This window comes from Morus notabilis, unplaced genomic scaffold (assembly GCF_000414095.1).
Source record: "Morus notabilis unplaced genomic scaffold, ASM41409v2 Scaffold1225, whole genome shotgun sequence".
Lineage (NCBI taxonomy): Eukaryota > Viridiplantae > Streptophyta > Magnoliopsida > Rosales > Moraceae > Morus > Morus notabilis.
This window is the reverse complement of record NW_010357682.1, coordinates 23,212-47,426: the sequence shown is the minus strand read 5'-3', so window position 1 is coordinate 47,426 and position 24,215 is coordinate 23,212. Positions and strand designations below refer to the sequence as shown.

The window sequence follows — 24,215 nt, the reverse complement described above, 5'->3', positions numbered from 1 at the left end:
AATAATTTTCTTTTTGTGAAGGATTTTTGAAAAGCAGCTGAATACATGATAAAACCCTTAAAAAAACCTTTTGGAATGCCCAAACTATTCTTTAATCGTATCGTGTGTGTATCTATATGTGAGTGTAGTTTTGATTACTCTAATATTTATGGATACAATTGTAAGATATTAATTTAACGGTTATAATAATAAATATTTAATAATAAAGAGTATTGATAATAGGCTTTGAATTCTTGACACCGCAATTTGGCTCCAGCTCCACATTATGTGGTAATATTCCCATTTAGTTTGTTGATTTGAATTTTTAATTTAAGTTGATATGTGATTTTATGTGAGTTTTTTATTGTAGCAAAAAAATTAGATGTGACTGTTTCTGATAGTTTTTTACTGTAGTAAAATTTGAGTCGGTGAAATGAACGGGGACTATGTCTATCAATTCAAGAAGGAAAAAAAAAGGCTACGTATTTAGCAGTGAAACATTTCCACGTGGGAAGGAGTTATGCGGAGTTGAAGAAATCCGGAGCCAAATACCATCAGTGTATTAATAATAAGAATGTTATTATTATTTTTCTTATATACTCATTAGCTATATATTCTATATATGTTATATTATTGGTTCAGAGACTTTGGGATACTAATTAATTTAAGTTAGCTTTGTGTTGTTGTTAGTTTTGAGTAAATTGCTATGCGAAAACAAAACAAGGTCAAAGTCGCTTACCCAACCCCAGTTTCCTTTTCCATTGGCCGTACTCTTTGGCACATTCCCATTTCATTTCTTTTGATTTTTTTTTTCCCCTTTGCAGTAGCAGATCAAACAAAGCACAGCTCACAAAGAGAAAAAAGAGAAACCAACAGGAAAGAACAAACAAGTAAATATATATATATATAAGGCTCAAGGGAAGCAACCAAAGCCTGGAGCAGAAAACCAACAAATAAGTTCAGTGGTATGCTGACCAGACTTGGCAAGTCTATCTGCTATGACATAACCCTCCTTGTCCACATGTGGGCATTATACGCCAAATGGGAAACTTTTCATCATGTTGTATCACTTATTTCTTTTTTTTTTTTTTTCCTTATTTCTCTGTTAGGAGGGAAAAAATGAGCTATCAATAAATTCTTATTTTTATGTCAAATTTGTATTAAAAACTGTATGTTCTGCATAATAATTTTTTAATCTAATATGATTATAACTAGATCAAACGATCAGAAACTGACTTTACCAATAAATGTAGTTTCAAATTGTATTTATATATTTGTGAGACGAAGAATCACAATTGTTGTTTTTCCTGGTCAACAAATAAGCAAGTAGTCAAATCCAATCAAAACAAACGGTGAATAACATTTTCCCACCTTTCACATTCATGCGAATTATTTAGTTAGGTGACTTTTTAGTATTGTACATGTGAGGTGACATTTTAAATTTTGCAAATTTAAAATAAAAACTGAAGCATGGCACACTTGAGCCTTTGTTTGGTAAGAGGCAAAAGCGAAACAGTAAGGGTGGAAAGTTTTGTGAATGAGTTTATGGTTGTTTGGTACCAGAGATTAGAGGAGGGTATGTGTTGAATGATGGATTCGAAATCATCTATAGGACCCTCAGTTTAATCCCTTTAAAATTGAGTGGATTGGAGGAAGGAACTCGTACCAAACACATTAAAGAAAAGGCCCTCCCCTCTCTATTTTCCTCGCGGAAATTATGTACCTCTCCATCTCTCCGATTCTCCCCTCCACCGACCAAACACGGCCTTAGAGATCAACACTTTCTATAAAGACAAGTGAATAAGAGACGCTTCCTCATTGTATTTATTTCACCATTTCTTGCCGTCCTTCCTCAGTGTATTTATTACATCATTTCTTGCTGTCCGCAGAAGGCTTATTAGGTTAAAAATATTCCACAGAAATCTTTTGTGGTTCCAAAGAATGTCCCAAATACAAAGGTTAGCAGAACGGAGAAATGAGAAGATCACAAAAAATAAAGGCAAAAGAACAAAATCAAGGTTATTTAGGAGACTTCACATTGTTCAGGCTCAATATTCTCTCTGCAAGTAACATATCATCCGGGGTTGTAACCTGCAAAGCACGTTAGTTTGTGATTATTGTCTTTCATTAAGAAACTTGGGAGTTAAAACAATTATTCTTCACCTCAAAGATTAAAAAAAAAAAAAAGAATTTCATTACCTTTATATTGGTGTAAGCGCCCTCCGTAATATACACGGGATGTCCTAGGTGCTCCACAATAGATACATCATCGGTCACTTCTAGACCTTCTCTGAAAGGAGATACAATGGCTTAGAAAGTTAGAAAGTGATATCATCATCGCTGGTGATGATGACCTCTTTAAGAGAATGTAAGTCTCACTTGTGGTACCACGAGCCTTGTGGAACCACAAACGAACTTTCATGCGTGTGATGATCATCACCATGAATAGCAATGCTCCTTAGAAGTTACATGCTACTAGAATCTAAAAGAAAATATGTTTTAGAGAGGGTAATATGAAGTGCGTCCGTAGTGACTAGGATGGATATCTTGCATCCGAAAACTAGCAGTTTGCCCCGTCAATCGTCTAGGGCCCAAATAACTCGCTTTTCTTCCACAAACTATTTGTGTCAATCTATTAGTTCAATCCAAACTTGAAATAATGAGTGTAATTCAAAAAAAGATTCATAAGTAGTTGTACATGTAAAGGAAGTTACCAATTTTTGAGGAGTTGGTATCAATTTATGCCTAATTTCTCCCACATAATTCCTCTAACCATATTTTCTAAATGAACCAGGGCCAATCTCACCATTTAAGCCACAATTTTTGAATTAGTTATTACTAAATGGTTGTTGTGTTCTTCAAAATATATGAATGTCTTTGATCTTGTGGAAAATTTTCTAAATACTTGAAAATCTATTGGACACGTACTAGTAGCTACTCGGTTTAAGGTTAAAAGATTGAAACATATAACACAACGTAAACAAATACTCACCTATTTACAAACTCAAAACCCTTTTTGAGCAAATCAGGTTTTATAACCTGCAAAAGAGAAGTGCGTGGAAATTATGAAAACATGCTGAACCACAGAGAGAGAGAGAGAGAGAGAGAGAGAGAGAGAGAGAGAGAGAGAGAGAGAGATGCTTTAAACAAGGAAGACCTGGGGGGTCTGCATTTCCCATAGTGTTTTCCTGTCCAGAGTTCTAACCACAAAAGACTCACTGTTTGCCTGCACAAAAATTAGGAAACAACTTTCAACGCTGACAAAATTAATAAACCAAGAAATGAACAGTTAAAAATGGTATCTCTCACTAAATTACTATTTTCAACTACATCAGATAAGGCGTTTATGGATGCAAATCTACTTTCAAAATGACACCTACGGTTCATCAAAACTAATGACTTCTGTTGCAAGATTTAAGTTTCATATTTATCTCCAAAAGCTCAAATGTGTTGAATTAATGTTTCGAAATTGCAAGCTTCGACTAAAGGATACCTCTTTGATTGTAGCTTTGGCAGGAACACCAAGCACAGCTGCTCCATGCAACCAACCATCTTGAAGAACCTAAAAGAAAAACAGATAAATCTAATAAATTGTCAATGTTCAAAAGTAGTGCTTTATGATATGATAAGCTGATACTAGAGAAGGCACACATTTGAAACCAAAAACTTAATAAATTGCAGAATCATAATGCCTGCAGTTGCATCCACTCGCTATATGAACCTTTTATGCCTTCCAGATAAACTTTGCAAAGGCCAACATGCCCAGACATTCACAAACGGTATTTGAGAATTAAAACACCACTTAGAGAAAAGAAAAATAAATAAATACCATTAAGTGAGATAGAGTCTAATTGATTGTTCCTTTTACATCAACAACAGTTTATTCCTTTCTAAATATGATTTGAACTTCCTGCGCATTCTTTTGTCAAATTTGATTCAGTTTTTATCAAAGCAAATTAAAATCTTAATAAGTAGTACACACTCGACATTCTACAGCCAATGGCCAAAACAATCGGATCCTGATTTAATTAGGAAATTTCCAAATATAATCCTGTAACTGCAAAAGCAAGAAGAACTAAGTTTCTAGGATTTCTTGTGGCCTTCACTTTTGAACTCAACCCTGCTAGGCAGGTTTGAAAAAAATTCTAGGATATTAAATAACTGTAATAATAAGAGCTTATATCCGGGTTAAGCAACTAGCATGTTATATGTTGGGTGAGTGGGTGGGTGTGGGGGGAAATTGATACCAAAAGGGCCGTGCGTGTTTGCGCGGTGATGGTCGTGGTGGTTGGGGCCTGACAAAAGTTCAGTTCAACTAGTTCATTGTCTCTCACTTTTCAAGACCATTAAACAAACCATAAGTGGTGAGATACACAATTACACAGAGAAAAAATGTACGACATTTTCATGACACGGTACTGAAGATGCCTAATAATGTTGTATGTCCAAAAGTGCAAGATAGTATAAGGTGATACAATCTTGTGTAAGTTAAAATTTAACTTAAAGAGAAACAAAGCCAATAAATTAGAAATCTGCAGGATCAATTTTCCATCTCATACCTTTCCAACTTCTCCTGATGTTACCAGAGGTCTTGCAGAATCATGGATACAAACAAGCTCAGAGCTCAAGTCAACTGCCTGTAAAAATAAGTATGCAATATGTCAAAATATGAAAACTGTTGTTGGCCGCCTCCTAATAGCTTAAGCTTTTAGGAGAATTAGTAAATTGACATCGTAATAGAACAGGATGACCTGAGTATAAACCCATGTGATTGCACTCCCTAAAATTATCGTCACATGTTAGGTCTTCTACTTAATATTTACTTACACGATTGCACATTGTCTAGCCCACATGTGAAGGGGAGTGGTAGAATATAAAACTATTTTTGGCCAACCTCCTAATAACTTTGGCTTTTGGGAGATCATTCAACAACACAACAACAACAGCAAGCCTTAATCCCAACTTAATTGGGTCGGCTATATGGATTTCACTTTTCCGCGCAGCTCTGTTTTAGGTATAAGAATGTCATCCCAAGCATGAACTGGCTATATGGATTAGACTTTCCTTAAGGCCTAAATCTAGAATGGCTTTCCTAACTACTTCGGTCCACGTAATTCTTGATCTACCCCTCCTTCTCCTAGTATTAGGTATAAGAATGTCATCCCAAGCATGAACTGGTGCTTCTAGCGGTCTACGTTGGACATGCCCATACCACCTCAAGCGGCCTTCGCGCACCTTATCTTCTATTGGTGCTACACCTACTTTACTACGAATAACTTCATTCCTTATGCGATCCATTCTCGTATGGCCACTCATCCATCTTAACATATTCATTTCTGCCACACTCATCCTACATATATGTTGTCTCTTAATGGCCCAACATTCACTACCATATAACATAGCTGGGCAGATTGCAGTCCTATAGAACTTTCATTTCAACTTAATAGGCATCTTGCCATCACATAAAACTCCCGTAGCACAACAAAATTCAGCAAAAAGCAAGGGACAATGCAATAATTTTAGATGCAGTTACATGCATAGTTCTACAATTGGCTGCTAGCACCCATTGTTTATAATGCAATTGAGAAGCATGTTAAACCACTAACAGAGAATATCCCCTTTTTTTCTGAAAAAAAAGAAACCAATAACATCTAAAGTTGCTTCTGTATTTGCTTAAGGTATAAAATAAATGGTAGAGAATGCAAACACATAAGACCTAACCAAACCAGTTTAGATTCTACTAGCCAGCTTGTAAGTAAAGACGGTTATGAAACCAGCTCCTCTCAATAGACCGAGAAAAGAGATGTAAAGAGACAACTTAAAAATAATAACTGGCAACATACTCAAAGAAGTCTAATATTTTTACCGTTTATCCCCCTTAATGTATACAAAAAAAAAAACCTTCAAAATTTCCTTCATAATCAGTTTATGGTGGCACCATTTTTCGTTAAGCAAATCATGACTGAAAATCTTATTTAGTAAGTAGAGACCAAAACAAGGCCACGCTCTTTTGCAACCAAATGATAATTGGTTCTTATGCATTTTTTCTTTTTTTAAGGAAACATTATCACTTATGCAAAGTTGATAGTCAACTAGTTATCACTGTTACAAAGTAGGACAAACGACTTGGAGAAAACATGAATCTCATAAATTGGACTGCTAAAAATATTTGGATAATAATAAAACTTATAAAAATAGGTTATCATGAAATAAAGAACTTCATGCACCTGAAGTCCACTGAAAACGGAATCTTGCCTTTCTTTCCCCGGTAATGTGAATTTAAGTTCCACATGGATCTTCTCTTTGGTATCTAAGAAATACAAAAAGTAAATTAGGTTTGGTTTTTCCAATAGAACAGAGAAACATAAAAAGCTCAATCAGCTAATTAGTTTTTAGTTTCTCGAATAGCACATAAAACATAAAATAAAATAAAATAAATTGATTAGGAGGCTAAGGCCTACCGCCAAAAAGGAAGTCAATCATATAAACACAGAGAAGGGGAAAGAGCAAGACACAGGCGGTACCTTCAAAGATATCCTGGTAGGAGGGATCACAAACCACAACAATTTCCTTCACTTCATCCAGTTCAGAGAAAGTGTAAAAGCTGCGAGGAATCAGCACATAAATATATACTGTTAATTCAATGTTGCATATGATTAGATACTTTAGTTTCCACAAGTCCTGTTAAAAATCTGAAGTGCCAACAAATAGACATTGCAAGACTAAAAATTGTGGAATCGAGTTGTCGTATTTACCTGTATAATGCAATTGGTTGGCCTAAAAGCGGAAGATACTGCTTTGGCATGTTGGCCTAGTTGCACAACCATAAGAAAACCATTATATGAAATGTGAAAAAGATCAACAAACTCTTTGCAAACAAAAAATCAAGTCAGTTTTTTAAATAAAGAATACAACCACAAAACATGAGATCACTCCTAGCAAGTAAAAAACCTTAGATACTACAATATAAAACATGACCCAAGGGAGAAATTAAGGACCTATAACCAAGCACAAAGTTTTTTGGGAACTTTAAATACACTAATCGGTTGAGTTGAGCTAAGTAGAGTTTAGTTCAAAGAATTAAATAAAAATTTCTAATAGGAAAGAATAGAGCAAGAGAACCGAAACCAGTGGTGTCCAACATGACATCTAATAGAAAGTATGAGACCATGATGTGGGCCTCACCTTCTATTAGTAATTTAGTGTGTGACATTAGACACCAATGGTGCCTTTTAACATTGTTCTAAATAATCCCACTTTTGGATTATTTGGACACGCGTGTTTCCCAGTCCATGCCCTCTGATTGTTAGACAATCTCACTTTTATCACAAATACTAACTAATGTAGTATGTGAGTTCTCATCCTTTATTGGTAAGTGTTTGAATTATCATATCAATTAATGATGAAACAAAAGTGAGATTGTCGTGCATGTGGATGCCATGTTGTGGGATCCACCTTTTATTAGTGTGTGGTGCTTAGCACCATAAAAATAATTTAGCATTGTTCATGTTAATAAGTGAACAATACTAAGGGACACCAATGGTGCTCAACACCACACACTAATAGAAAGTAGATCCTACAACATGAGTCCACAGACGGACCTAATTTCTACTAGTTGTAGTGCTTAGCAATGATGGTGCTTCCAAGCACTTTTCTTAGAAAAGTTACATCTACCAATACAACTCAGCTCCCACTAGAGTTGGCATCAAAAAGTTGGTACAAAAGTTAGGATCTTTAGCACTACTAATAAGAGAAAACCTTTTTCCTTAAGTCACAAAGTCACCCTTACTGCACTGTTTCACCCTTTCTGATGCAATGAAATGGCATCATTTCAGTACACACGTTTACCCTCAATCTACACAGGTCATAGGGAATAACACTTACACCCATTCGCTTTCCCTTTCCTCCAGCCAGAAGAATCACCGAAACGCTTTTCTTCTTCACAACATCAGGCTTCTGCATTTGTTATATAGAAGGAATCATCAAAAAGGAAAAACAAAAACATGAAGATGGCCCAATTTTTGTTTTCTTTCTTAGTATGCTAGGGACACCAATTCTAATCTCAAATTTATCTTTTCATTTACATATGCAATTTGTTATGATTGATAAATATGACAATCTTCCAAATAACTACCGATGAAAGAATAACAACTCAAAATTAGCAACAAAAAAAAAAAAGAAAAAAAAAAGTAGGATTAGAGTTTGTGTCCCTAAAATTACCCTTATTGAACAAATTTCCCAATCAGAGAATTCATAAGTTCGAATCTTACTTCTCCAACATTGGCAGAGCACAAAACGATCCTTGACTTGGCAAATCTAGTTGTTCTACTTCTACACTTGTCTCTGAAACCCACGCCATGAACTAAACCAAAACAAAAACAACGAAAGTGAGCAATTAACTGGAGTTAACCCAGTTCATATTTCTCCAAACACGATTCAAATTCAGTTTCTGCTTAGAGAATGGAATTAAACAAAATGGGTTACCGAGAGGGAGAAAGAAAATGACTTGCCTGGGAATCGGAGGTTGAAGCGTGGAAGTGGGTTAGTAGTAGTAGTAGTAGAAGTGGAAGGACAAAGTAAAGGAGAAACATTGCAAGAAGAAGAAGAAGAAGAAGAAACGGTAAGGTTCAGACCAAAGAGCCCCATCTCTTTTGTCTGACTTTCGGACTCGGAGAGAGAGAGTTGAGAACTGCAAATGGAAAGAAGACGACAAGACAATATTGTTTGCAAAACGTTGCATTTATTTTATTTATTTATTTATTTATTTTTCAAAGAGTGTCAAAAAGGAAATGGCGCAGTGAGTGAGAAAATTTTTAGAGCAATTCACAAGGATAGTCCCTAACATTTACAGTTTAGTCTTTATTCTTTTAATTTTAATAAAATGTCTTTTAAAAATTATTTAATTGAGAGATTTATATTTAATTTAAATTATAATTTATAATTTATTATAATATTTTTTTTTATAAAAATACACATAGATTAAAAATAATTTTAATCTTATATTTTAAACCAAATGTCTAATTTTTTTAAATTAGAGCAATTGACATCTCTCCATCAAGATCTGTCTGAATAATAACTCATTTTTATGCTGGAAAGACGAAAGTGCCCTGAAATGGATTACCCCATGAATTACTCTTTCTTTATTCTATATCTTCCTCTTCTCTCACTCACTCCATCGCAGATCTGCTGGAGATCACTAATGGCTCCTCACGCTCGTCCTTTCTCGGAGCCGTGGTCTTCGCCGCCAAAGTGCTGCCGCATAGGAGAGGGGGCGGACGGAGTTCATCTGCGAAGCCTCCACATTCACAAATGGAGTATGACGGAGTTCAACCCTCAATGGACTTCGGTAGAGATTGACACGCGGCCGAGTTTGGTGGAGTTCGGTCTAGTTCAACGCAAAGAAGATCGGCGATTTCCGATCTCTGTTCAAATCTCCACGATATGCGTTTTTGATTGCTGTCATGATTTGCGGCCTCGAGTGACGGAGATTCGACGGAGCCATCATCGCTCGGTCTCGTCGACAGATCCGACGAAATCTCCTTCGCGCTGGCTTCGACAGTTTTTTGAGCTGCGGTAGAGGCGACGATTGTACTGTTCCGAAAGCCATCGCTGGAGATTCATGTGCACGAGAAAGAGGGAAGCAGAGAGTGAGAGAGTGTCGAGGCCGGCAGACCAGAGCGTCGCCGGCATGTTGGCCGCCGTTCCTCGTCCAACGCGTCGTCGCCGGTCGATCTGCGTTTTGCAAGAGTTCGTGCCGCCAGCGGAGGGAGCTCGGGGTTGGGTCGGAACTCGAGGGAGAGGTGCGGGAAAGATCGTTCTCCGCCGCCGATCTGGGTGTCGACTGGTAGTCGTGGACCTCATTCAGCGCCACCACCGCATCATCGGATAGTCGCCGTGCACGGTATACGTCGGAGTAGGCGCCAGAACCGACCCGTGGAGGTGAGAGAAACAAGGTGGTGGCTAGTGGATTCGCCATTATTGCTGGAGGTAGTGGGCGAGGGGTTGAAAGAAACAGGGCTTTTGGGGATTGGATTTTAGTGGTGAGTGAGTTTGAAGATTCTGATAGGTAAATTGATTGGTTTGATGAGTGGTTTTGGTGATGTTCTTGGTTTGTGGTGTTTGAGAATTGTGTGATGGGTTTTGCAGAAGATGAACCCATGGAAAATGGAGTGGATTTGATGGCTTTGGTGAGGTTGTGAGAATTTTTTTTTTTGTTTCTTTAATCTGGTGAGGTTTTGAGGGTATTTTTGTCTTTTGAATTAAAAAGAGGCAATGATGGTTACGTTAGATTCTGTTATAAATTTAGCTGATTTGGATGAAAAAACTTTCTAATTTAATAACTTTCGGGAGTATTTTGTTAAAATTAAAAAAATAAAGACTAAATTATCATTTATTAAAAAGGTTAAGAGCCATCCGTGTTAATTACCCAAATTTTTATAATAGCAAAAGCAGCCATCAAAGTGGAAGGGAGTTTGGACTGCTTGGTGCCTAAAGATGCCCGCTATGGACTGTGATTCTGTTCGCGTTGACAACAAATTTTGAATAATTAAGGAGACGTTTTGTTCATAGATTAGAATTATTAGAATTATTTTTGATTTACGTGTATTTTTTATGAGAAAAAATAATGTAACAAACCATAAATTATAATTCAAATCGGAGTACGAATCTCCCAACCAAACAACTCCTAATATTTATAGACCAATTATACAAATTTCACACAAATTATGGCCCTTATTAGTATTTTATCTCTTAAACTTGAATTCTTAAGGCATGCTTGGCATAGCTTGTATAAGTACTTTTAGCTTTTTTAAGAAGCTACAATAGGTCAAATAGGTCAGCGTGTTTAATAAAATTTATTTTTACCTAACAACTTTTAAAATTGTTGCCTCACAGCAGAATTTGATAAGCAGGTCAAGAGCTACTTTTTCACAGCAGCTTCTATTATAATTGTCCAAGTTTATTAAAATGACCATAATAATAAAATTTAATTCTCAATCAACTCATTTTATTTCTTTCAAAACAAATTAAATAATTTATTTTATTCTAACTGTTTATTTAAAAATTAAAAATCTTTAATAAATATCTTATGCTAAATGTTAATAATATATTTTTATTATAATATTGCAACTTTGAAAAATTATTTACCTTTACTTCTTTACGTTATTTAATTTCTTTATAGATATATAGTTTATCTCGTTGAATAAAAACTAGTTTATCTCTTTGAATAAAACTAATTTATGTTTACAGATATTTTAATTAATAAAATGAAAATTATATTTTTTAGTATTTTGGTATATAAATATTATGAATATTGACTATAAAAATAGAAATAAAACTAATAATAAGTACGTGTGTTAAAGTATGTCTATTTTAATCATTGTACATTTTCACAGTAATTTTGTAGGTAGTTTACCAAACACCTAAATTTTTATTTCTAGTATTCACAACAACTTTGAAAAAAAAATTATTAAATACTTACATGTTTCTGATCACGGTAACTTCTGACTAACAGCAAAGCAACAACATAAATTTTTAACAACATAACAATGCCAAACTGGCATGTAATATCAACACCCGTTTTTATATTCTGTTAATAAGTTTGTCTGATATGTCTCTTTGAACAACTATTATTTTAGCTTCTAATCAAATAAACAATTATTTGATTATAATTGATGATACCATTATCTTCCTCTATTTCTATTCTTAACTTTTGAAAAATATTAATTATAGGATTAATTTTATTGTTGCCTCCTTAACTTTAAAGTCTTCTCATTTTACCTTATAAAATTTTAAAACTCTCATTTTATTCTTTGAATTTTGAATTTCTTTATTTCAAACCTTTTATAAGAATTTCTGTTAAAATCAGACGAAAAAAAGGGGGTCAAGTATGACTTTGTGAGTCTTTATCTGTTTTTCTCAACAAAAATTCAAACAGAAAGGCGATATGACTACATTACTCTCTTTTTCTCTACTTTTTTTTAACAAAAATTACAATAACAGGACTTAATTGAGAATAATTCTAAGTTCAAAAGGCAAAGTGAGAGTTTTTAAAATTTAAAAGATAACTGAAAACGACTATAAATTTTAAAGACAGGTAATAATAATTTTTTATTATAAATAACACATTCTTTATAATAGTTCATTCATAAAGCACATTTATGTTAAATTCATCTCATAAATAATTTTTTTATAAATGAATCATTTACCAATTTACTTGTAAATAAGTTATTTGCATAAATGCTTTAAAAGATTTATTTACCATAAATATTTAAAAAGTGACCTATCTATTATGATTTGAGTTAATTATATATGTGTATTTGGATGAAAAAAGAATGTCCACTAATTGTTATATTTGTATATGTCAATTCGTAATGTAATTTTTATTCTTAATTAATTACTTTTTAAAATCAGTTATATAAATTTATATAAAAAGGCATACTTGGAACTATATGATATCAATAACTTGATAATATTGTTGAATTAAATTCGGTCTAAATACTTCCTATAATTTTACTAAAATGCCCAGAAAGCAATAAATTGGGCCAGCTCTCTCCAAAGACCAACCGAACGACCGGTCCACCCAAAAGACCCAAAAGCCCATAACGAATCCTCTGCAAAAACTTCGTTGCCTTTTCCCTTCCACTCAGCAAAGAAGAAAGGAAACAACAATCCAAACAATCTCTGATCGGAACTCGAAGGAGAGAGAAAGTAGAGAGAGAGAGAAATGGCGAAACCACTGGGACCGACGGGAGAGTTCTTCAGGAGGAGGGACGAGTGGAGGAAGCACCCGATGCTGACGAACCAGTTGCGCCACGCCACTCCCGGCCTCGGCATCGCCCTCGTCGCCTTCGGAATCTACCTCGTCGGCGAGCAAGTCTACTACAAGCTTTACGCTCCTTCTTCTTCCTCCGATTCTCACTCTCATCACCATTCGGCTCCTTCTTCTCACTGATCCGCCGCACAAAACCCCCAGGTAATTCTTCCATTTCCCCCCTTTTTCCGTTTATTATCGCAAATTAGGGTTTTTCGTTCCATTGCATTGTGCCTTGTGTTTCCTTTGATCTTGTTCTGTGTGCTGATTCTGCGAGTAATTGTGGGTTTTTTTTTTTTGTTATTCTATATGTTGATTCGGCGATGCTCATACTGGAAATTAGTCAATTACTACTTGTTTTCGATTCACTATATCAAATTAGGGTTTCTTTCCCCCTTTTTTCGCTTGCATTGTGGCGCATGTTTCTGTTTTGATCTTGTTCTATTTGCCGATTCTGCGATTATTGTGGTTTTTATTTTGAATTTATTCTATATGTTGATTTGGCGATGCTCGTACTGGAAATTAGTCAATTATTACTTGTTTTCGATTTGATTCTGTGTTCATCTTGTTCTTTGCGCTGATTTTGTGATTCATGTGGCTTTTATTTTGAACTTATTCTATGTTTTTATTGGGCGATGCTTGTGCTGGAAATTAGTCAATCACTACTTGTTCTCGAGTCATTATGCCAAATTTGTTTCTTCCAATTGCATTGCGACTCGCGTTTCTGTTTTGGTCTTGTTCTTTGCGCTGAATTTGCAATTCTGTGGTTTTTACTTTTATGTTATTCTATATTTTTTATTTGGCGATGCTTGTACTGGAAATTTCTACTTGCTTTCGAGGTTGCTGTTATTTTATCCTCCATTGTGGGTGTAAAAGCCTCTGTTTGGGTTATTTATATCTTATTCATACTCCAGGACTGAAAAATTGGGCGCTTTTGAATTCTTTCTTGCTATTGGAAAATAAGGGATCTCGATGGTTGAATTGTTGTTTGAGATGGGGGCCTAGGCTGTATGATTTTAACTCAACTTGATTGATTCATGTTCACCAATGTCGTTTGTGGTTATTGTATCTGTTAGACACAGATTAATATTTTTCTAGGAGTTACTGGTTGTTGCTTTTAGGCTTGATGGAATATGCTTCTTTTTAATCTGGGCTTTTCCGTGATCTCCTAATATTTCTAATTTTTCAAATGGAAAATAAATGGGGGAGGAGCACTTGTAAATCCAGATGAAGTGTTCTGTGTGTAATGTAGAGTTGTAGTCAAAGAAATGCATGTTTTAAATTACTTCTGCCATCATTAGTTAGGCTAATTTTTTTTTTCTTATTAGTAATAATAACAACAATAATAACTGTAATGGTATTAATACTAATAATTGTTTCATAACAACTAGGTTAACGCAAGCATGCTCAATGGAGATGCAATTCTCTAGCCTAAGTAATGAAACTAGATTGCATGTGTGTATAAGAATAATTCTTAATGTCAAGTGTTTCTGTCTTTTAGGGGTTGCCTTAGCCCTTACTAACTGTTCAGCGTTTTGGATCTGTAGATAGCCACAAATATCACGGATCATTAATGGGGGTAGAACTAAAGACCTTGCAGATTGAGCTTATGGGGCGTAGTTTTAGAAATATAAATGAATAAATAAATCATAGATATTGCCGTGCTCAACTTTTCATCCCATTTGAATTTGATGTTCTTTTAGTGCAAGTTATGTGGGCAAGTATTCCAGTATGCTTCCTCCCTTTTATTTAAGCTTCCAAATTTGGGGTGTAATTAGCTAGCGACAGTGATTAGAGATTTTTTACTTGAGGCAAGAAGGAAGGTTTTAAAGATTGTTTTCTGTCTTGGGTTGTGGTTTTTAAGTCAAAGTTCAATGTATGGTTTGGATATGGCAATCTGAAAATGAGGAACTTGGCTTTGTAGGCAAGTTATGAAAATATTCATTGTAAACGGATGCCATGTGGCATACTACAAGTATAAAAAGTAGGCATGATTTGTGATCAGAAGTTCAGGAGTTCTCTTGGCTGTTTGCTCTTGGGAAGATTAAAACCTGTGACGTTTGGCTGAAAAGAAGACAATATTCTTCTTTTTCCACTTTGATGTGTGTTGTTCAAACAAAAAGGCTAAGAGGACGTTTGGTTGGAGGATTCAAACTATGTGATTCGAACCATTTTCGATTTACGTGTATTTTTTGTGAGAGAAAATACTGTACCGAACCACGAATAATGATTCGAATCAGAGAACGAATCCCTCCACCAAACATCACCTAAGTTTTAAAGTGTGGAATATGGATCATTCATTGTGCAAGGGCTCTATCAATAGTTGAAGGTATTGAACGAGACTAGGTATATGGGTCGGTTTGTGCGTGAAGTAGTTTTTATTTTCCATGGTAAAGTGATTATTGCATATGGAGTTTGTCTTGGTCTCTGTGGTCCTTTTTGAATTATGTTTTTTGACAAATATCTTTTATTGCAGCTGGATGCTTGGCAGAAGGAGTGAATCTTGGAGTTTTTATATTCAGTGCCCTTCTTCTTGTTTGTTCTTCAAGTAATAAGCTTCTTATTCACAAAATACTCCGAAGAGGGTAAAGCTTGTGAATTTTATGTCAGAGATTTGATATGTTGATGCTACTTATTCTATGTTTCCATTCCTGTGTTTGCATTTGGTGGTTCAACTTATCACATATGTAAAGGACCAAAAGGAGTTAATTTAGCGTTTCGACACATGTTTAATTGGTGTTTAATTGCGATTCCGTTTTTTATATGGGTTGGAGCAAATGCTATAGGACACCGCTTATGCTAAACACCATCCACTATTAAATGTTGGCCCCGCCGCATGAGATTTATAGCTGGAGCCTGTCTTCTATTATTGATGGTGTTTAGCACTAGTGGTGCCTTTAAGCATTTTTCTATAAGAGTTATGTTATTTGGCTGAAACATCTGATGCTATCTAAAATGTTTGGAAAACACTCTGTGGTTCGATCCGCCGTTCCTCACGATCTTATGTGTCGATTCCTACCAAGCCTAGTCTTTGTTCTTTTTCTTGTTTTATTATTGAAAATACAAGTTTATTTGAGAATGAAAAAGGTTTCCAAAGAGCGCCTGAGAATAGAGAGAGAAAGGCACCCCCGAACTTACTTAAAACAACACTCATACTGCGAGGGCAAGAGACGAACTTTCTACTTGCATAAAAGAACAGAAAAAAAGGACCCGTCTGTCTTAAAAAAGGTGCAAAGACGAACGCAATAATCAAAATCATATACATAGTTATAGTTGCCACTGATACTTTTTTCCTTTCACTTTTTTATAATGTTAATAATATCCAATATCTTTGCTCTCTGTTAGAATGTAGATTTCTCTCCTCTTTTTCCCTTGAAATTTAAGTTGCGTAAGTTCTGAGCACTCACGCTGAGAGCTTCCTTAAACAGAACATGTTTTCGCGCCTGATGTCAAGTTGTTTGGTTGGGGGTAATGGGAAAGAATGAACATGGGAATGGAATGATTAGTGCTGAAATTTTAGATGGGACGGCTGTGACCGTCTGAAAAAACTGAATTTGTACCTGTTGTCTAAGCCCACCCGCCCGAGAAATTTGGGCTGCCTGCCCAAACTCAAAGACAATCTTGAACGGGCTTCGGGCAGGTCTTAGCTGCCTGAAGTCCGGTCGGGTAGCCTAAGCCCGCCGAGCTGTCTAAACTTTTTTTTTATATTTTATAATATATAATATTATTAATTAATTGTATTTGTATATAAATAATTATTAAGATATTTATTGTAAAAATTATATAAAAATTATCATTAAGATTAAAATAAACACACTATTAACACAAATCAATTTAAAAAAGAGAGATTGAGAGACAATGTGAGGAAATGTTTGGAGGAGGGAGGGTATTTATAAGGAAATTTTTAGAGTAAAAAAAATCAATTTTTTTTGGTGTGAATTTTCGAATCCAACAGCTATTTTTACCTCGGCGGGTCGAGCTTTGGGCTGGTCGGGCATTCCGGACAACGGTAAAAAAATAGTCGTTATTCTCGGGCAGCAGGTCGGGTCGGGCATAACGGTCAAAAAAAGAGCCGTTGAGCGGGCTCTTGGTCGGCCTTTCGGGCAGCCTATGGAGGGCTTTGGGTGGGCTTCGAGCATGGATGTTGAACGGACAGCGGGCTTTGTCCAACTTCAATTTTTCAGGCTGCCCGAGCCTGAGCCTGACTTTTCTATATGAACAGGCGGACAATGGGGCCTACCCGCCGAGCCCGAAAAAATTCGAGCTTCGGGCAGGCCCGCCGCCCAAAGTTCGAGCACTGGGAATGACCATTTCTCATTTAGTTCGTCTTGTAATCAAGGAAGTCATTTTATTAGAATGACAATTCTACCAAGTTGATTCCTAAACTAAATGGCTGGAAAGGCTTTTCCATTCCTCATCCCAATATATTTCTTACTTATTCATTTTATGCTTCAACAAACTATGAGCCCTAATAATTAATTACTTAAACAATGATAATTATGATTAAAAAGATATTTAGAGGCGAATGCGTAGATTAAATTGGAAATTCAATTTGAGGATGGACGACCTCCTGTATTTGTCTTCACTTCTGGTTCAATAAGAGATGTTGAAGAGGGGTCTGCCAACTCTCTTAACTTTCTCAACATGTATAATTTAAGCCTCGTTCACTTCGTGGATTTGAGTTTTTAATTTAAACTGAGATGTGACATTTTTTAGAGCTTTTAACTGTTGTAAAAAAAAGGTTAGATGTGACATTTTTTTAGAGCTTTTAACTGTAAAAATTTAAAACTGAAAACTCAAATCGGTGAAATGAACGAGGCCTTAATAATGACATCAACCTCATTAAACCTTTTGACAAATAGATTCACATCTACATTGCTGGATATGGACTTGTTTTTGATTTCTTGTTTTTATATTGATTTTGGTTTAGTATAAAATAAAAAGAAAAATATTTTCTAATTGTAGTTAATTTAGGTATATGCTCTTGCATTCCTTTAAAAAAATTGTTATTTTCATTTATAATTAATGCCGGGTATGTTAATTAGTTTTAATGTAATTTTAATAGATGGTAAACTTGTAATAAATATGAATTATGAATTGGCAGGACAATGAATTTGGTGGATGCAAATATAATTATTCATTTTTAAGTTATGTCACGTGTAAATTTCAGACTTATTTATTTCATATACTCAAATTCAATTATTAATTTTACTATGATATTTTTTTCTCATAAAAAATTTAAAATTTAAATATTAAAATATTAAAATAAAAAAACATAGTTTGAATATACATTTTAAAATAGCCCTTTGTATCTCAATTTGATTTACCATAATTGTTTGGGGAGTTTCTATAATCTATTCAATTGACATGATTCATTTTTAACCGTTTATTTTAATTAAAATCACATTAAAATAAAAAGATATTCATAACAAATTTTCTGACTTTTAATACATATTCAAAACAAATAATCTGATAGGTGTAATAAGAAACCTAGATGTAGAATTCTCCCTTTTTCTATTTTTTATTTTTTCGTGTCTCAAATAAAAAAAAAGTTTAATTAAAATTGATTTATGCATTCATTTATTTGAGTTTTTTTTAGTTTTAAACTTTTAAAAATAAAAATTTTTAAAAAATATTATATTTAATTTATAACAAAAAAAATTAAATATAATATTTTTTTTAAAATTTTTTATTATAAAAATTTAAAATTTAAAATTTAAATCCGTCAAATGAACCGGAAGTCATGAATTTCAATCGAAGGACACCTTATTCATAGAGAGGGATCATTCCCAGCGGCCCGTTGATGGCTATGTGATGAGCTGAAGAAGAAGAAGAAGAAGAAGAAGAAGAAGAAGAGAAAGACGGCCTTAGGGCCGATCACAGTCATGGCGTCCTGAACCCTAAATTCTAGACAGAGGAGAAGAAACAATCCTAGAGAGAGAAACACAACCTTACAATGGGGAAGAACCCTTTCTCCTTCCGCCGGACCAGCGCTCGCCGCCGAATTAAAAAGACTCCGGAGACTCCCCCTCCTACGCCGCCGCCGCCGCCGACCATCGGAACCAACAATAACAACAGCTTGATCGCAGCCGCCGCCGCCGCGGGTGGTAAGGGGAAGAAGAAGACGGGAGGTGCTCGGCTGTGGATGCGGTTCGACCGGTCGGGTCAGTCGGAGCTCGTGGAGTGCGACAAGAGCACCATCATTCGCCGCGCCTCTATTCCCGCCCGGGATTTGAGGATCCTTGGCCCTGTCTTCTCTCACTCCTCCAATATCCTTGGTAATAGTCCTTTCTCCTTAATCGCAAATGCCAATTTCTGTTCCTAATTTTCACAATTTAGGTTGTTTTCTTGATGCTCTGTTTATTGGAAATTGTTAGATTTTAAGTATATATATTATTGGATTATCATCATCTGTTAACTCTTTAATTTTTAGCCAAAAGGAAAAAAAGAAAAAAAATCTGTGATTGATGAAAAAAAGATTTTGAGCTACAGTTATATGGGTGGTTTTTTTTTTTTCAGATGTTGGATTAATTTGATGTAGATTGAAATTTTAGCACTTTTGTTGGACTTGCAGATTTCCTGCCCTCCCAGCTTTTTCATCAATATATTATTATTATTATTATTATTATTATTATTATTATTATTATTGTTATTATGTTGTTGTTGTTGTTGTTGATGTTATCATCTAATCACAACCTTTTTTGTCTTGTAAAAACAAAGTAAAGTCACTTTTACATGATGAGGAAGGAAGGATTATGAGAAACATTATCTGGAAATCAGCTTGATTAAATACCCATTGGATTATAGAACACATCTTTGGAATCTGAATGTTTTTTTGTTAAACAATGTCGAGACTAGCTTACTAGTGATCTGACATGTGTTGGATAAGGGGAAACATCAGATGATTACTCTTAATCTTTGCTTTTTTCGTTTTATGTAAATAGTTGTTACTTTTTTATTATTTATTTAAGGTAGTTGATTATGTAGACTCGTAAAAGTATGCTGTTGTTAACTTGCCTTTGCAGCCAGGGAGAAGGCCATGGTGGTCAACTTAGAATTTATAAAGGCGATAGTTATGGCGGAAGAGGTGCTATTGCTTGATCCTCTTTGTCAGGAGGTTCTTCCTTTTGTGGATCAGCTAAGGCAGCAACTTCTTCATAAGAACCCAATTCAAATCGCTGGAGCGGGTCATTTTGATGAACAAGAAAATGAAATGCAGGATTTAACAAGCAGACATTGGTTGCCTGTTCCAGAGGCCGTCGAAGGCCTGCAGTGTGAGCTTCCATTTGAATTTCAGGTTCTTGAGATTGCATTGGAGGTTGTCTGTACGTACTTGGATTCCAATGTGGCAGACCTTGAAAGAGAAGCTTACCCTGTTTTGGATGAATTGGCTAGGAATGTCAGCACTAAGAATCTTGAACTCGTGCGCAGTTTGAAAAGCAATCTTACTCGTTTGCTTGCTCGTGTACAAAAGGTATAGTTGAGTTGAATTTATTGTCTTCTCTCCCATGATTATAAACCTCTTATCTTCTCCTTTTCCAAGTGGACGGCATATAACACATCTTGATTAAGACTAAGTTACACACAAAAGAGATCTTAATCGTTTGCTTGTATGTGTGCAAAACATATTCCAATGATTTTTTTGCTTCTTTCAGTGGCTTCAATTAGTGAAGCTGAAAAATGTAGCGTGTTGTCTGCAGTGATGGTTTGTGCTGGAATCCCCAATAGATTTCCCTAATTTCCATATTAAAAGAATTTTGGTGCTGATAGATTCTTATTTAAGTTATTAAAGTTCACTTGTCTTCAAGTTGGTCGCCGGGCGTGGCTTGTGTTATTAGTTAGAGTCCTTGTAGTCTGTTCGTTAGTAGAAAGTGATCCAAACTTTGTGCATGTAGCTCTGAATTTAGTGGATTGTCATCTAATGCATTGTAAGCCTTGACTTTCAAAATGTTTAATGCTTCTAGAAGGATCTTTTCTTAAGGGTAGTGGTCTAAGCTGTTTCTTGGATTTGAAAGTTGAAGGATCGCGCATACAGGAGTGTGGTTCTTTTTTATATTATGTGGTGGTATTAATACTTAAGAAGTTTGTGTTTTTGCTTGAACAGGATCGGCTTATATTGTTTGAGATAAAATGCTAATTGTTTAGGAACTTTCTAGATGTAAATAATGGATTTAGCTCCATTCACCCATGCTTTAATTGTGAATGCTACTTTTTTGCGTGCCTGATTCTCCTTTGGCGTTGTGTAAATAAATGTACAGCATTTGACAAATGAAAAAGAATTAAGTTTCCTTTGAGCAAATCTTAATAGTATTGGGACAAGTCCATGCTTGAGTGAGTTCTCTGTGGCAAATCCATAAGGGTTTGTTATTTGGTCAAATCATACTTTTTATTGTTTGAAGAGAAATAGCTGAATTCAATATTAACAGTCACCTGTTATGTACTATTTTGAGATATTTTATGTTTATTGCTCTCTTTGACTGAAAGGAGCTTTTCTACGACAAGTTTGTATGTGTTTTTGCATTCCTTAAGGTTCCTTCCTTTTGTGGAAGACCTGATCCCCGTTTATGTAATAACTCTAGTTTTGCTACATTGTTTTATTTTCTTTATTTCTTTTAAGTTAATTGCAGGACTTGTGTGGTTACATATTAGAAAGTATAGAAATTGTTACTTACTAATTATTATAAACCAAATTATGTTACAATGAAGGTCCTAAATGTTTTTAACTGGTGTTGTATGCTGTTTTGCATTTTTGTGAGGTTAACATGTTTTGTTTAATCTCAGGTGAGGGATGAAATTGAACACTTATTGGATGACAATGAGGATATGGCTCATTTGTACTTGACAAGGAAGTGGATCCAGAATCAACAGTCTGATGCTTTATTGGGAACTTCTGTTTCTAATAGCATCAACACTATTACGCCTCATCTTCCACGAATTAGTTCTAAAAGAAGTGGGAGTTTGGTGAGCAACCACTTGGATGATAATGATGTAGAGGATCTTGAGATGTTGCTTGAGGCCTATTTTATGCAGCTGGATGGAACCCGTAACAAGATATTGTCTGTGAGTGTTACCTTTCTGATCTTTTTTTGATTAATACCTTTAAATTTGAACTTAATTCTCTGCAAAGTTTTCTTAGACACTATTTGGGGGCAGATAGGTAGCTTTAATGTGCAATTAAAGGAGAATGTGACACTGCTCCATACAAGTGTTTCCTTGATAAGTTCCACATAAGTCAATTTTACGCAAGACTTCTAGCATCTCATGCTTATTTTACAAAACAAGAGTCGTGGTTTATATAAAACTGCTATGATTTTGAGAAAAGTTGGACGTAACCATCACTGGTAAATAAAGTCCATATGCGTAAACATCTTAAGTGGAGATAATAGCATGGCCAAGAAAATCTTGTTCAGTTTGAAGGTATCTGTTACATAACCAATTCACCAGATACCAATTCGGACCTTTTTAACGTTGAAAATTGTGATGCTTACCTTCTTACAGATTTGCCTGTACTTTGAAATAGCAACGTTTTCATTGGACTAGAATTGTGCTCACTGCTCTCTTCTCTACTGTTATCCTCCCTAAAGTTAATGGACTTTTAGTTCTCTCGAGTAAAGTAGTTTATTTTGTCTGCCTTTTCACTTCTCTTTCTCTCTAAGAGGAGGATGTTATGTACCAATAGGCTGTTGGTTGGAATAGTTAAGCCTTTGGTTTGTTCCTATAAGTTTTGGGGTCGAACCACCTAGTGGGCGCCGACACGACAAATGTCATACTTTCCAGCCTTCCAAAGATTGTATGGTTTGGCGGAAGGCTCCGGTTTCAAACTCTGGCTCACAAAATGAGTTTAGAGTATTTCTGGATTCATAAAAATAAAAAAAAGAGAATAGGATGTTACGTTTTACCTGGCAAGGCTAGATCCTTGTAGTGATTAGGAATTGTACTTTCTCAGGATTTTGTGAACAATTGGTAGAAACCTGTTCTTATAGAACAAGAATGTTAATTCAGTTATGCATACCCTTGAAGCTTCATTTCGTATTAAATTGTCAGTTGGGTTTGCAGGTCCGGGAGTACATTGATGATACAGAAGACTACGTCAATATCCAACTCGACAACCAGCGAAATGAACTCATTCAGCTCCAGTTGACATTGACAATTGCATCATTTGCTATAGCAGTCGAAACGTTGATGGCAGGATTGTTTGGCATGAACATCCACTGCACTTTGTATGACAAGGAAGGTATTTTCGAGCTTTTCGTTGGAGGTATTACTGCAGGTTCTGTACTGCTTTTCCTACTTGTTTTAGGGTATGCTCGATGGAAGAAGCTGCTTGGTTAATAAGTATACTTAATCATCTCTTATTTTGTTTATAACCTGTAAAATTACGATTTTAATTTATCGACCCACAAGTTGGCTTTGACGATTGAATATTGCTATTTGGGGCTGGCAGATCTATTGCTTATGCTACATCTTAAGAGTGAATTAATGAAAAAAGTTTGTTATGCTTCTGATAGGACAGTTGAGTTTCCTGGGGTTTTTGTCTTGATTTCATTGGCATTGCTGTTTTGTTGGGAATCAATTATTTTTATTCACCTATCAATATTATACATGCCTTTGATTAAGGTGTTGATTTTCACTCATTAAGTAGAGCACTTCCGTTTTTATCCAAAGAAGTGGGGATATTAAAGTTTGCTTCAATAGTTACAGGACTCCTTTCATGTGAATCCATTATTTTTGTTTTGGTGAACCATATGGAGTTCTTTATTGCACTTCATTTTATTGCCCTGAAGCTTGGGGATGGGGATTCTAATTCGTCACTTTATGGTGGAGTCAAGTACGGGATTTTGTTAGGCTATGCCTACGACCTTATTGCCCTTATTTAACTCTCATGAAAAAGAAAAAGAAGAATTTTCTTTTCGTCAAATTTACAAATGCTGTTTGAATCATGATTTTGTCCTGCCGCTATTTTTAAAATGTGTACTTTCGTATATCAAGTCTAGGGTTATGTTTGGTAAGGGGAGAAAGAAAGGTATATAACCAAGGTGAGAAAAGTAAAGAAGGGTAGGATCTCTCGTATGTTCGGTATAGATTTCCTCTTCTAATATCTAAATATTTAGGGAGTTTAAGGTCCCGTTCATTTCACCGATTCGAGTTTTATTACAGTAAAAAGTTTTCAGAAACAGTCACATTTAATTTTTTTACTACAGTAAAAAGTTCTCACATAAAGTCACATCTTAACTCAAATTAAAAACTTAAATCAACGAATTAAACGGGCTATAAGTTTGTGGTTACTCAAAAATTTAAAATTCATTTCCAATCTATTTTGCTCAAAATTCTCTCCGATTCAAAATCCTTCCCTAATCCTGTAGTCCCTCATCCGGCTCACTCCTTTCTTTTTCTCACCAACCAAAGAAGCTTAAAAAAAAAAAAG

General features: G+C 35.2%; 3 protein-coding genes across 3 annotated transcripts; 2 read left to right on the top strand and 1 right to left on the bottom strand.

The window, feature by feature from the left end:
• Window positions 1-1,793: 1,793 nt before the first annotated feature.
• Window positions 1,794-9,167, bottom strand: LOC21399527 (2-C-methyl-D-erythritol 4-phosphate cytidylyltransferase, chloroplastic). Its single transcript, XM_024173177.1, has 13 exons — window positions 9,101-9,167; window positions 8,490-8,668; window positions 8,250-8,341; window positions 7,864-7,935; window positions 6,735-6,790; window positions 6,504-6,583; window positions 6,207-6,289; window positions 4,539-4,616; window positions 3,473-3,541; window positions 3,137-3,205; window positions 2,972-3,018; window positions 2,179-2,269; window positions 1,794-2,070 (listed from the first exon to the last, which is right to left on the bottom strand). Exons 1-13 carry the CDS (start codon window positions 9,103-9,105, stop codon window positions 1,999-2,001), a joined length of 993 nt encoding a protein of 330 aa, XP_024028945.1. The 5' UTR covers window positions 9,106-9,167; the 3' UTR covers window positions 1,794-1,998.
• Window positions 9,168-12,564: 3,397 nt separating this feature from the next.
• On the top strand, window positions 12,565-15,534 carry LOC21399525 (NADH dehydrogenase [ubiquinone] 1 beta subcomplex subunit 3-B). Its single transcript, XM_010090391.2, has 2 exons — window positions 12,565-12,952; window positions 15,267-15,534. The coding sequence occupies exon 1, from the start codon at window positions 12,704-12,706 to the stop codon at window positions 12,929-12,931; it is 228 nt and encodes a 75-aa protein (XP_010088693.1). The 5' UTR covers window positions 12,565-12,703; the 3' UTR covers window positions 12,932-12,952; window positions 15,267-15,534.
• A 2,999-nt stretch (window positions 15,535-18,533) lies between these two features.
• LOC21399524 (magnesium transporter MRS2-4) lies at window positions 18,534-23,297 on the top strand. Its single transcript, XM_024173184.1, has 4 exons — window positions 18,534-19,068; window positions 19,816-20,264; window positions 21,572-21,850; window positions 22,847-23,297. The coding sequence occupies exons 1-4, from the start codon at window positions 18,747-18,749 to the stop codon at window positions 23,120-23,122; spliced, it is 1,326 nt and encodes a 441-aa protein (XP_024028952.1). The 5' UTR covers window positions 18,534-18,746; the 3' UTR covers window positions 23,123-23,297.
• The last annotated feature ends 918 nt before the right edge of the window (window positions 23,298-24,215 follow it).

Bases quoted from the DNA above. Each gene is read 5' to 3' on its own strand.
- LOC21399524 (XM_024173184.1), top strand. From the start codon at position 18,747: ATGGGGAAGAACCCTTTCTCCTTCCGCCGGACCAGCGCTCGCCGCCGA. The intron at 20,265-21,571 runs GTATAGTTGAGT...GTTTAATCTCAG, and splicing joins TGCTTGCTCGTGTACAAAAG to GTGAGGGATGAAATTGAACA. The intron at 21,851-22,846 runs GTGAGTGTTACC...TTGGGTTTGCAG, and splicing joins CCCGTAACAAGATATTGTCT to GTCCGGGAGTACATTGATGA.
- LOC21399527 (XM_024173177.1), bottom strand. The intron at 7,936-8,249 runs GTAAGATTCGAA...TAACAAATGCAG, and splicing joins GCTCTGCCAATGTTGGAGAA to AAGCCTGATGTTGTGAAGAA. The intron at 6,791-7,863 runs GTAAGTGTTATT...TTGTGCAACTAG, and splicing joins GAAAGGGAAAGCGAATGGGT to GCCAACATGCCAAAGCAGTA.
- LOC21399525 (XM_010090391.2), top strand. From the start codon at position 12,704: ATGGCGAAACCACTGGGACCGACGGGAGAGTTCTTCAGGAGGAGGGAC.